Source organism: Lasioglossum baleicum, unplaced genomic scaffold (genome assembly GCF_051020765.1).
Source record: "Lasioglossum baleicum unplaced genomic scaffold, iyLasBale1 scaffold0021, whole genome shotgun sequence".
In the NCBI taxonomy this organism is placed as follows: domain Eukaryota; kingdom Metazoa; phylum Arthropoda; class Insecta; order Hymenoptera; family Halictidae; genus Lasioglossum; species Lasioglossum baleicum.
This window is the reverse complement of record NW_027469081.1, coordinates 2,668,279-2,680,800: the sequence shown is the minus strand read 5'-3', so window position 1 is coordinate 2,680,800 and position 12,522 is coordinate 2,668,279. Positions and strand designations below refer to the sequence as shown.

The 12,522-nt window shown below is 41.8% G+C and overlaps 2 protein-coding genes across 5 annotated transcripts in view; one reads left to right on the top strand and one right to left on the bottom strand.

The window, feature by feature from the left end:
* The window catches only part of LOC143219093 (MICOS complex subunit Mic60-like), a 73,903-nt gene extending 63,065 nt beyond the window's left edge, over window positions 1-10,838 (bottom strand). For 2 of the 4 annotated variants that reach the window (XM_076444900.1, XM_076444898.1), the window contains exons 1-9: window positions 10,689-10,829; window positions 10,235-10,323; window positions 9,721-9,789; window positions 9,269-9,487; window positions 9,144-9,184; window positions 8,765-8,866; window positions 8,483-8,690; window positions 7,997-8,408; window positions 7,784-7,918 (exon numbers count right to left, since the gene is read on the bottom strand). In XM_076444900.1, the coding sequence (XP_076301015.1) occupies window positions 7,784-7,918; window positions 7,997-8,408; window positions 8,483-8,690; window positions 8,765-8,866; window positions 9,144-9,184; window positions 9,269-9,487; window positions 9,721-9,789; window positions 10,235-10,323; window positions 10,689-10,742 (1,329 nt within the window). In that variant the 5' untranslated portion in view covers window positions 10,743-10,829. Of the gene's footprint in view, window positions 1-7,783; window positions 7,919-7,996; window positions 8,409-8,482; window positions 8,691-8,764; window positions 8,867-9,143; window positions 9,185-9,268; window positions 9,488-9,720; window positions 9,790-10,234; window positions 10,324-10,688 lie in introns of all 4 variants that reach the window. The other 2 variants (XM_076444899.1, XM_076444901.1) reach the window with 2 other exon arrangements.
* On the top strand, window positions 10,728-12,419 carry LOC143219107 (large ribosomal subunit protein bL35m-like). Its single transcript, XM_076444946.1, has 4 exons — window positions 10,728-10,860; window positions 11,634-11,787; window positions 11,853-11,993; window positions 12,063-12,419. Exons 1-4 carry the CDS (start codon window positions 10,830-10,832, stop codon window positions 12,292-12,294), a joined length of 558 nt encoding a protein of 185 aa, XP_076301061.1. The 5' UTR covers window positions 10,728-10,829; the 3' UTR covers window positions 12,295-12,419.
* The last annotated feature ends 103 nt before the right edge of the window (window positions 12,420-12,522 follow it).

Genomic DNA, 12,522 nt, shown 5'->3' with positions numbered 1-12,522 from the left:
GTTCAAGACATCTTTCTCTCTCTCTCTCTTATTGAGTCAAAAAGGAATTCGATAGCGGTCGGTTCGAGGGGGACACACCGTTGAATATTAAAATATCGAGTGACATCGAGGATTCGGAATCGCAGCCATAGACACCGAGCGGACTCTTCGAGCAGAAACTATTCTAGCCGGATGTCTTTTCAACCGGCGTCGATCGGAAATGGACGTATCGATCGTCGACCATCAGTTTCGTGTTATTAAACTCGATCCTTCGAAGCGATCCAGCTAAGGGAACCCTCTTTCTCTCTCCCTCTTACGCGTTGAAAGGCATGATTACCGTCTTAGAGACGAGTTCGACCAAGTTCCCTGCTCCTCTACGAAATCCGAAAGTTACTCCGTGAAGATCGAGGAATATAAGCCGATTGCCCGAACGCTCTCCTGTAGTCGAATAAATTACTCTTAGAACTCTTAATCGGAACCGTCAACGAACATCTGTTTGATCGTTCAACGGGATTGTCGCTTTCCCTTGTCGATTAAGCTACTGGAGAATCCTGCGCGAACGAAAACGTTCACACCCGAGTGTCCCTGTGTAATATAAATATAGCAAAAGTCACTTGTGTGATTCTTCATGGACGATAGAAATGTTTTCAACAGAAGGAAACGTGTGCATCGACGAATGTTAATGATTTTCATTGGACCTGTGTATGTGTGGTGTTTCGTTTGCTAAGAATGCACAGAAGTCCACGATCCGGATCGAGTTTATTTACGTGTAAAGCGGAACACACAACTGCGGAAGGAAAGTATTCGGAAATCCCGTCGGTGACAAAGCGCACAGTCGATCGGGTAATCTAAACCAAACCGTTCTATTTCCATTCGATTTAGACGATCCGGCGCGGCGTCCCCGAGCGATCAGAGCAGCTGGTCGCCGACAGCGGCCGAGGCAATTTTTGATTTTCGAAAAACGGATTAGAGAACGATGCACCGGATTACCCGGCGTACGGTGGCGGATCGTTCCGTTCGCGGGATGAAAACAGGCTTTGCCCAGTATTTTTTTCCTTCGCTACCGTACACGGCCAGCCGTCCGATTAATTTAATTTTCCCGGCGTGGGAAACACCGGCCCGGTGTCAGCTATCACACTCTTGATTTTTTTCTACCCCTACCTCCGATCCATTTTCACAGTTTCTCTATTTCTCCATGAAAATTCAACGACGCGGCCGTTTCCATACCCAACGGATTCTACTTTATATCATACATAATACATCCCATCCGCAGATTCGTGGATTGAAACAAATTGATTTTCCATTATTCGTTGTTTGATTAGACGATTAGAGCTGTTCTCTTGTTGAAAAATTCGGCCGACAAATACACAGCGGTATCAAGACGCGTCGCAAAACTGTTTTGCAGCTTCCGGCGGATTTCAGGCTACCAATCTCCATCGGGACGAATCAACGGCGCGCGGTATCGAAGAGCAATTTTCCCGGAATCGTGGACTAACTACGAATCGACGTGGGGGGGCGGACACGGGGGGCAGTGCGGGGATGGACGTGGTGGATGGAAGGATTTGAAGCTATTAGCGAGTCGGTCGAATCACGATTTCCATGAAAGTTTCTGACGCGAAAACTCTCCCTGTCCCCGCCTCTATCGTGGAAACGATTCGTTCTTATACCGGACAATAGCTCCGCACGAAACAGCCGGCAAAACAAAGCAGCTACAATTTCCAGGCAAGCATCTCCGGATCTCGAGATCGGGTTACGAGAGATCTTTTCTTTGTTCCACCGACCGACGATTATCGAGGCCTCGCTAATTCCCCGTGGGAGACGCGAAATGTCGCGAAAATGTAAAAAATATGGCGGCGAGCAGCGGATCTCCGAGATCACTAGATCTCCGATTGTTGGTGGAAAGAAATGTCTGTAGATCATTCAAATTTTTTCGAAACTGTTGCGGATTCGAAGATCGAGGTGTCCTTTTTACAACAAAAATGTTGAACTCGATATACGATATTCTTTTTGGTCGTTTTACCGAACAGAAGGGAGAAAGAATTGATTCCGCATAAAAATCCGCTGTCTTACAGCGGCGAGCAAGATTTATTTCGGAAGAAGTCATGTTTGTTTAACGACATTTCGTAGACAGCAGGCTAATAATTCAGCGAACGCGTCGAAGTTCTTTCGCGAAGATAGCAACGCGACACCCTGAATCCAGGTGTCCCGCGATATTTCTCAGGGCCACGGGCTAAACGAGGGGCTAAGTGACGACAAAGCAGCGTCCGATAACAGGATTATTCGTTTCCGCTGGTTGGCCGTGCGGGCATGTTTCCGGTATTTCAGCGCAGCGGTGTGTCCCAGAAGATTCGAGGGAATCCTTAACACCGGAACCAGGGCTAGGCGTAAGGGTGACGCGGGTCGTATATCCGGTTTTACGGGCGGGAACCGCCGACTTTGGGAAACATATTGCCCGAAGAAGAAGCGTTGTCGCGAAATGCGGCCGTTCGTAAATCGAGGAATTCCCACGCTCGAGGCAGATGTAATCGGACGTTCCCCCGATCTTTTCCTTTCTTTGCACCGCCGTCAACAGAAATCGATTCCTGCCGGCCAGTGCCTCTTGGTCCAAGATGGCCTCTCGGACCTTATGGCTGCTGTGAGGAATAACTCAGGAGAACGACTGGAATTAGCCCCTACGGGGTCGCGATAAAAACCATATACACGAGCTACAATTCGAGTTCGGTCTTGGGTTCTATCCCAACCTTCCCACTCCTCGGTTTATCGGCGGATGTTCGAGTACCTGGGCGAAATGATTTTTTTCTCGGTTTTCAGCTTGATTGAATTTTTATAATCTAACAATGTACAGGTATATAAAAGTACTAACTCATCGATCATCGAATTGTCGATACTTCACGAGATATCTGTGTCAGAGACGTTCCTTACTACAGGAACACAAAATATCAAATAGCACATGAAGTATTGACATTTCGATCACCTTGGGTCAGTACTTTTATACACAGGACGTAGGATAATAAAAGTTGCGTTAAAGCATAAAGTGCAATTACAGCTGGCGGGTGCAACGGTGCATCCACATACAAAATAGGAAGTTGGGACGTTTATGACACATGATTTTTCTCTATTTTTACTGAAAAAAGAGCAGTGAACTTGTCCCAGTTGGTCTTAAATGTTAGTAACGAGTAGGGAGATTTGAAATCTGTCCCGTGGTCGCTTTTAAAACACGCAGAAAAACTAAACGCGTCTTCTGTATCGAAATTTGTGCGTGTTAACTTAAGATCCGCGGACGATTAATTCGAAATTGCGGGGAGGTAGACAAAGCGATTGAAATGTTCATTATCCGGTCGCGGAACAACGGGCGAGTCCGATTACGAATTGAAAACGATGGAGGAAAGATCAGTGGCACTGTTTGCCGAAGAAGCATTACATGTTCCCGAGTCATTTCACGTCGGACCGAGTCGCACAACGGCCGATGAATAATTAAAAACCGACCGGGATCATGGAATCCGTTCCCGTTCCAATAAGAGACGGCACCAATGTTTAATCCGCCATTACAACCGGGTTCTAACGTTAAACCGAGTCCCCGCGATTCAATGCCGGCCGATTAAACGAATATATTTGAAATGATGATTGGAGGGAAACACGAGAGAACCGCATGTTTAACCTCGGCCCGGGGGGAAACGAAATTTCGTGGAAACTGGAATGGGGGGGGTAAAACGATCGATCAAATTTTCATTCGGACCCATTCTCGCCTAAAATCGTGATCCGATCGACGACCGTGAGTTACTCGAACGGTTCGCCGCGCCGATTCAAGAATTTTATGCGACCGACCGATGCAAAAGTCGTAAAACCATGGCAGATCGTAAAGCCGAAGGTAAAGATCGTCGAGAAAGTTCGAATAGGATCCCGTTTCGGTAAGATTATCTGTCGCGCTTTGCTACGTCGATTAATCGCTAAATTACGACTGTCCCCTTTTACGGTTTCCAAAATGCTGGGGAATAAAACAGCGATGTTCGCATATCCAGAATGAAATTTTTACGGTGCCATCCGTTCGTTCGTTAATTACTTTTGTTGCGACGAGTTGTTAGTGGACAGGGTTTAATGCGTTTCTGGCAGAAATGGGCAGGAAAACACGAGAAAAAATATTACAAGAATTAACTATTAACATTGTTAACAGAAAAAAACACTTCTTTACAACTTTAATTGAAAGAATCGGCGAATTGGTACTTCTGTAGGATTACTCGTGACGCGTATCAAAATTGTTAAGAGGAAAAATAGATTTCTACGTGGCTCCCCCCAATCGATGACCCAGTTGTTATGTTTAAATCAGCACGAATGTTAACAATCCAATCAGTCGGAATCGATTTCATCAGAAACTTGTGTAGAACGGGGCTTTCAAGTTAAACCGGCAACAACGTTCCTATCATAAAAATAACGAAGAGAGTGCTTCGCGTGTTTTACGATTAGCGTTTCTCATAGCCCTCCTATGCCACAAACAGCTCGGTAACAAAGCGCAACGGTAAAACAGTCCGCCGTTTACGAAAGTAAGTTTTAAAAAAATGATCCCGAAGAATATCCCTCGGTTAAGAGTAAACCTCGAACGCGGTGATTAAAAAAATGCAGAAATATTTTTAACGATGATGTTACGATTTTTCATGAAAAGTGTATTTCCTATCTACGGGAACAAAAACTGCTTTTAATTACCCTTCCGATTCATTTTATTCGTCCGACGTCAAAGTATAAGAAGTAATGGTTATCCTAGGGGTGAATCTACAGCTGTGAAATAATTGCAAGTTAATGAAGGCTTCGAGGGCAGTTTCCCACGATGAAAATCGATGCTTTCCCTTTTATCGGGGCTGCCCCAAATACCAGGAAGCAGTTATAATGCCGTTACACCGAAGAAAATTGAAAGCAGGAGACGGGCCCCGGTATTATACATAGATCGTGAGACAACTATGACGACAGCGCGTCGTCATAGTGGTTTTCCCTGCGATGCTTGTTGTGACTAGCGGCGTACACGCCGAATATACCGTCGGGGGCTAGTCTAAAGAGATAATATTGCCTTCCACTAGCGGAATATTGGCAACGAGCCAAATGGAAATAGATAAAAAGCCCGAAGGGTGGCAGGAACCCCTCGTCCACCCCCCGCCCCTTTTCTCCTCGCCTGATGCCAAAACGACGGATATATGCAGGTACATGCACGATTGCAGGATATGGAATATGCCACATCCCATGTGTATACATACATAATGCCTGTGTGACAATGTACGACCCGGCCTTTCCAATGCCAAATTCTTTCTGTACCATAAAACGCTTCTGTATGCCGGAATGTCTAAAACGTAACGACCGAACTTCCCAGGCAACATTGAATATTGATCCTCCTTTTGATTCTGTGCAACGCGTGGAATTGTCTCCATCTGCTACTAATAAAACAACCGGATCTGTAACTCCGAGCCCGTGGAACATCGACTGGTACACTCTCTACAGACGTTCCAATAAAACCTGTAGACATCCTTCATTTCCATCGAATATCCACTTCTTCGACAGTCCCGGATTCATTGGAGACGTTCACAGCTTTCCCAAACGGCTCCGAGATTTATAGAACCCCTCAATCTGAGTCTATCGTCGTTAACACTAATTTTTATTTTCCTCGTAACAGTCTCAAGTATATGTACTACGTGTTTTGCTGTCTTTAATTCAGTGTTAAAGCTGCCCAATTTACCATCGTTATTATATGTATATTGGTGGTAAAGCAACGGGGAATAGAATGAACAGCTATTAGCAGTGCCGTAACGAGGGCGTGGCGAAAGAGGCGCCCGCCACGGGCGCAAAACAAAGAATACCGATCCGGTTAAGGGTCGCTTGGACGCTTTTCAAATCTTGCAAAAAAATCACGAACTCTCATTACAAAACACGTATCCAAATCTAGACATCTCATTTTCATAGCAATGCCTGTAAAAACAGCTCCCTGCAAACGTTTGTTTAGCAAATTAAAAATTGTGAAATCGTACCTTCGTTCTTCCATTGGACAAGAGCGATGAACAAACATGTCTATAATATCAATTGAAAAAGATATTGCCAAAACATTAAATTATGACGATATAATAGATGTGTTTGCAAATGAAAAAACGAGAAAAAGTACTTTATAAAATATGCTGAATTGTTTTATGTTTTTATTATATTATTTTAACATATACCTATGTTTTGTATTTCTTTTATTTTGTCGTCATTGAATATGAATAAAAATTTGTTCTTATTTAGGTTATAGATTATTTCATATTCATACAAATACCTTGACAAAGGGTCATTCCATGCCAAATCGATCACTTTTTGCAGGCATCATCCGTCGATTTTGTTCTAAATGAAATATATTGTAGTCCATGTGTGTGAAATTGGGGGGGGGGGGGGTTCAAGTCATTATTTTGCCGGTTTCGAATTTTTTTAGAAATGGCAGACCTTCAAAGGTTTCAATTTTTGTCCATTTCGGCGAAAACGTACCTCACTTACAAATTTTTATCTCGGGAACTATTTGTCCGATTGAGCTACATTTTTTTTTGTTTTATTCGAAAAGGACTGGGCTATTACAAAATAATTTTTTCAACCCCGACAATCAACTTTATAATGTCGAAAAATTTAAACAAATTCTTTTCTTACGTTTTTTTCGATGATGGGGCTCGGTGATTTAAATTTTGAAAAAAATATGGTAATATTCCTTGAAGTTTCCCCTTTAAAATGAGCCCTTGAAAAAGATGGTATCGTTATAATTGGCGTCACAATGTGCTGGTAAAGTACGCCGTGTACCTCCGTTTCAGGTAGAGGCGAGTAGAGCGCACCGATATCACAATATATTTCATTTAGAACAAAATCAACGATCGTGCCTGCAAAAAGTGATCGATTTGGCATGGAATGACCCCAAATACATTATACAGGTAACTCATTTTGATGAGGTTAATAGTATTTAATATATTGCATTTTTGGTAAAATTTAACTTGTTACATTAAAATTTTTAATTTTTTTGTCATTATTGGGTTACGGGGAGGCGCAAGTTAGACACTTGCCACAGGCGCTTCATACTCTCGTTACGGCACTGGCTATTAGAACTCTCAAACTCGAAAATCCTTCGAAATTGACGACACAGTAATGGGAGTGTAGCGAACAGCTATTGTAACTCTCGAGCTCGAAAATCTAATCCTCGAACTGTCTACATAAAATCTATATCAATATAGTAATACAACATTAATCTATCTGATTATAATGATCCAAAGTAAACGACTATATCGGTAAAGCCAAAAGGTATCTTCGATAATATCAAGCAACTACATTTTGGACACTCTGTAGATAAGTTGTAACAAACTTGCATAACCATGCTTGCCAGGTAAAGTCATTCCCTACATAATTTACGACAGTTGTTTCTACTTTGATCGTGTGCCACACTCAGCGAAACATCGCGTATAAATAGTAACGAGAAACCTTCCTAGCAAATTTTTACCAGAATAATATGAAACCATTCTAAATTCCAAACGGATTAGACTTTTTATTTTCAAGAGGTTTCTAAATGCTCCCCCGCGACTGCGATAATTTTAAAATAAATGCACGAAACCATAAATCCAAACTTTCGCGGTATCGCGTATGAATTATCACCGAGCAATGCGGGACGCTGAATCTTTCTCGGCTTCGTCGAAAAGTTCAGCTTTATTTCATTTAGATATACGACCTCGACTATGTATAGAAACTGCAAATGTGTTACGTGATTCGCGAAAGTTGGTCATTCCGAACATAATGTTGCGCAAATTACAGTTAATTATCCTACCTTCAAGTTGAGCTGTTCCTCGAGGATCGACTTCTCCTTGTCTAATTCTAGGCACACCAGTTCGTCCAGTTGCTCTTTGGTAGCCGCGTCGCCGGACGCTTTCAACGCTGCCTTCAATTTGGTCTCGTTCACTGTCTGTAATGCGACAATTAACATGTACAAATACCATCGAACGCCTTCGCATCGCCGCGCAGAATCAAAAAAAACATTTACCCTCAGTTTCGCCAGTTCCTTTTGCAAATTGTTCACTTTATTGCGCATATGGAGAACGAACAAGTCGAAGGAATCTTCGTCGAGAGCCAATTCCTTTTCGTTAATGTTGATACCGGAGAATAGGATCTGCAACTCCTGGTTCAGACTTTCGCGAGCTGCTTTAACCTCCTTCCAATAACGCTCCGTTATATTGCCGTTCTGTAATTCTGTCTCGTAGTTGTTCTTAGCGTCGTCGACGTCGGACAAGATTTTCTTTATGTTCCTCCGAGCAGCTGTCTTCATGTGCGATGGTGCGTCCAGTTTAGGATCGTCGATTAGGTGCAACATTTTTCTGAGGGACTCCGACGCCTCGGTCTTGTGTACTTCCGCCTTCTGAATTCCTTTCCTCCTCTTCTCCGTTGCTTCTTCCAGTCTGTAATGTAAAAATGCTTTGCTGTACCAGCGAGACCGTAAAAATAATACAAACCACACCAAAAAGTTAAATACCTGTTCCAAACAGCACTACCAGCACCGTCGGTGCTTTCCAATACTTTGATCACATCTTTATTGTAATCCTGAATGGCACATGTTGCTTCCTTGTAAGCTTGGATCACCTTGGACGCTGTTTGGCCGCATAAAGTTTCCAGCTCCACCAGGCTTTCCGGGACCAATTCTTTGGGTACATCTTTAACAGGAGGAGCAGGCTTCTCTGCAACTAAAAATTTACGCACAGATTAGTTTATTTGTTGATACGACGAACGAATGAATGTACTAAATAAAAAAACGTACCGATTTCTACCTTCTCTCCTTTACTCAATCTTATTTCAGTATAAGGTTCATTATTTGGTGGTTCCTTCTTATCAACCAGTGGTACAAACGCTGGCTTTGGCGCTACAGCACACATGTTATCGCAAAATGTTAGTGAGCAATTAATCGCAGCATGAAACAAAACTACAGGTGTGCGAGGACCCGACACTCTCCTGACCCATCCTGATCGTCGGGTTCTCGCACACCACTAAACAAAATATTTTATGGATATACATTAATAGCATTTACACATTGCGTTTAAAGGAATAAAAGGAGTTTAGAGGTAAGAAGGATTTGGGAATCAATGGTAAGGGCTCACGTATATAATCTTCAAGATTCGTGCAATCTATTTTTTTCTGACCTTCCGACTTCGAGCTCTCTCCAAAAACGGCAGATATGATCCTAAAAACAAAAGATTTATGTTTTATTAATAAAATACTCCACGGTTATTCTAAAACAGCAATATTTCACACTATTTGTACTAACGATTGCTTGAGCGATTCAAAGAATGAACGTATAAACTCGAAATAGGTTGACTCCTCCTGAAAGATGATCTGAATCGTTTTGTCTGTGCCTGGTACCCATCCTTCAAGCGTTGCACGGAATTCTGGATTATTTTTTGCATAGAATAAGATTCCTGTAGCTCCGATTGCGACTGCCGTCAAAGTTATCAGTGCTCCTCCGCCTCGACTCTTCTCGGTTGAACTAAAATATATATGTTTAAACATAATACCAATAATACAACTTCACGAATAACGATAAAGCTTAGAGTCGAACAATTTATAATCGAAACGCGTTATAAAAAAGAAAGCATTGTATATCGTCAGTACTTAAACCTCTTGCAACAAAGTCAACAGCCAATGCGAAATTAGCGCATACATGCAACATTGTTATGTAACGAGAACAATATAATGCAACTAGGTTTAAATTCTGTATACCTCTTGGACGAGTCAGTTGAGTACCTATGTCCAGATATTCTGGACGTAAGTTTAACATCCTTGAAAAACCTAAAACATACAACTGAATTTACATAAAATATTCTCATCTCCCCTGTTCTATATAACATGCAAGATGTGTGCAATGAAATACATAATGTTTATTTTTAGTGCGGTAATAACTGGATGAATATAAATATTATAAAAACATTCTTGATAAAATCAATGTAGAATATTTTGAACAATCACAGAGAACATAGATGAAGATAAGACGGGCTTTAGGAAAACAGAATATTTAGTAAATTCCATCAAGATATTTGTGCCAAACATAACCTAAAACAAAACCTAACCCAAAGATGACTTAGGAAATCTAAGAAACGTATCATTCTCTATTGGTATAGGCTTTCGAAGAGGTGGAGAAACACGAGAAGAGAGAGTTCTGTCGGTTTGCACGTAATGACATGTTTGACAATTGTAAAAATCTGCGAACAAACAAACAGAAAGTTCGTTCGCTTACCTCCACTCCGATTCGCATTTGACTCGTGTACGTGGTTCGTAGCACTTGGTTGACAAGTAGGGTCTAGAGGAGGATCCGTGTTTTTTGATCTGAAAGGACAACGGTGTCAATGAGATCGTCTGGAATTATGTAAGCTCCTAAATTTAAGCCATCTTGTCACACGAGGCGCGCAACCTTGGTCTTGTCGACGAGAATATTCACTGACAACTCGCGGAAACCCGTTCGACGCGGCACGATCACGAATTCCAGCAGCTGTCACACACTTTTTCTCTCAAAGATCCCGAGAAACAACAACGGCAAACGAAATATTATTAGGTGAAACGTCGCGACAATAGTCGGACAGTTGCGTGGCGAGGTGTACTTTTTACCCACATTCCGTTCATAATTTCTCGGTGACTCGCCTGTCGTCAGAACAACGAACACGCGCGAACACGTACATTTCTCTTGTACTTACTTTACATACCCTATTTACACCGTTGCACGGAAATTTTAATCCAATTCGGAACATCTTTCGGGTGGCCGGTCAGGCAGCCAAAGGAAAAAGGGAACGACGGCACAAAACAGCTGGTCACTGACTGACTGCACGAAAAGAAGAATGTTGCGTATTGTTAGTACCGCGGTTCGAGGTGCGTACTCTCCGTTTCTCTGTCGCTTTACCACCAGTAGCTCTCGCTGACCAAAGAATAGTTCGTTGGCTTCATTTTAAGCCATTATTCGATCAAATTCGATAAATCGTTGCGCGTTAATCGCTCGAAGTTCGTGTCTTCTAGGTTATGTTCGGTTCCACCGCGGAGCCATTTCGGTGAACAGTGAGAAACGCCGGAATTGGGCCGAGGGCGCGCTTATTCAAACCTCGCGTTCAAACTAAATAGCACCGAATTAACCCTGTGCCGTATTTTAACGAGTCAATAAATATGAATGCTACGCCTCTCTTTTTAGCCGAAGTGAAATCTGATTCGTTCGTAATCAATATTTAAATAAAAATACAAATTCTCTTTTCTCTTCTACGACAATTTTCAGGATAAAGACGTCTTAATCACTGTAACTGTAAAGAAAATGATACAACTCGTGATGAAGATTTGAACAGAGTCGAACAAATATGAATGTTACGCGTTTCTTTTTAAACAAAGTAAAATCCGTTTCGTTTGTAATTAATGTTTAAGCATTCAAATAAATGTAGCCAAATTTTCTTTTCTCTTCTACAACATTTCTTGGGATAAAGACGTTTCAATTGCTGCTAAGTGTTCGCGTCCTTAGTACACATGTAATTACGCATTCTATTTTCTAATGTAAATACACGGGTACCAGATCAAGATCTGGATTCATTTATTACACGTGATTTATTACACTCTAGTTACTAGAAATGATAATGATCTTTGTTTTTCTTTATACATTCTAGGAATTGTCGCTCGTGCCAATGTCGCTGCTATCACAAACTCCTTGAAACAACATCCTCTAGCGCTGCACGCACAGAACAGATATTTCGGAGCACTTTCTCCGATTATCAACAGATGGAACAACATCGGCAGCATTGAACCGAAAGCAGTGCCATGGTATGATTATTTAAATTGTAACGTACCAAGCAAGAATATAGTTAATAATTTAATGAAATTTACAGTCAGGAATATATAGGAAATGTTCTTCCTTCAACTATTTCACCTAGTCTAACACCGGTGAGAACAATTACAAAGTTCTCCAGGAGAAAAGGGAAAAGGAAAACTTGCAAAGCTGTACTTAAACGATTTTACAGACTAAACTGGTAAGGAATAACAGAAACGACGATATATGATACTTGAGATCTCTGTTGACACGCTTCATTCAATCGCAGGGGCATGTGGATTAGAACTAAGGCCGGTCGCCACTCGAAACTGTGGAAGAAGAAGGAGTCCCGGAAACGCAGACTGAGACAACACGTGTTTACAAATGCGACGCAATCGTTTCTATTGGACAAGATGGTGACAAAATATTGGAGAAGGCCTCACTATTACCCAGAGGATCCGTACAATCCATACCACACACGCGATGAATTTCCTTACTCGAGAAGGAAGCCGATACCCTAAATGTCTCTGCTGTATAGATATAGAATTTCATTTATAAATGCATACCGCAGTACAATTCATTCTAACATGTGCATTTACCATAAATAATAATTCAACAAGGACTTGACAGAGTTACAAAGTAGAAATTTCATTTAATGTTGATTTAATTCCGGAAGTTTGATCGTGTCCGAACCGGAAGGACACCGGTACCGGACTAGTATCAAGCTCACGTTTGTCAAATCAATTATC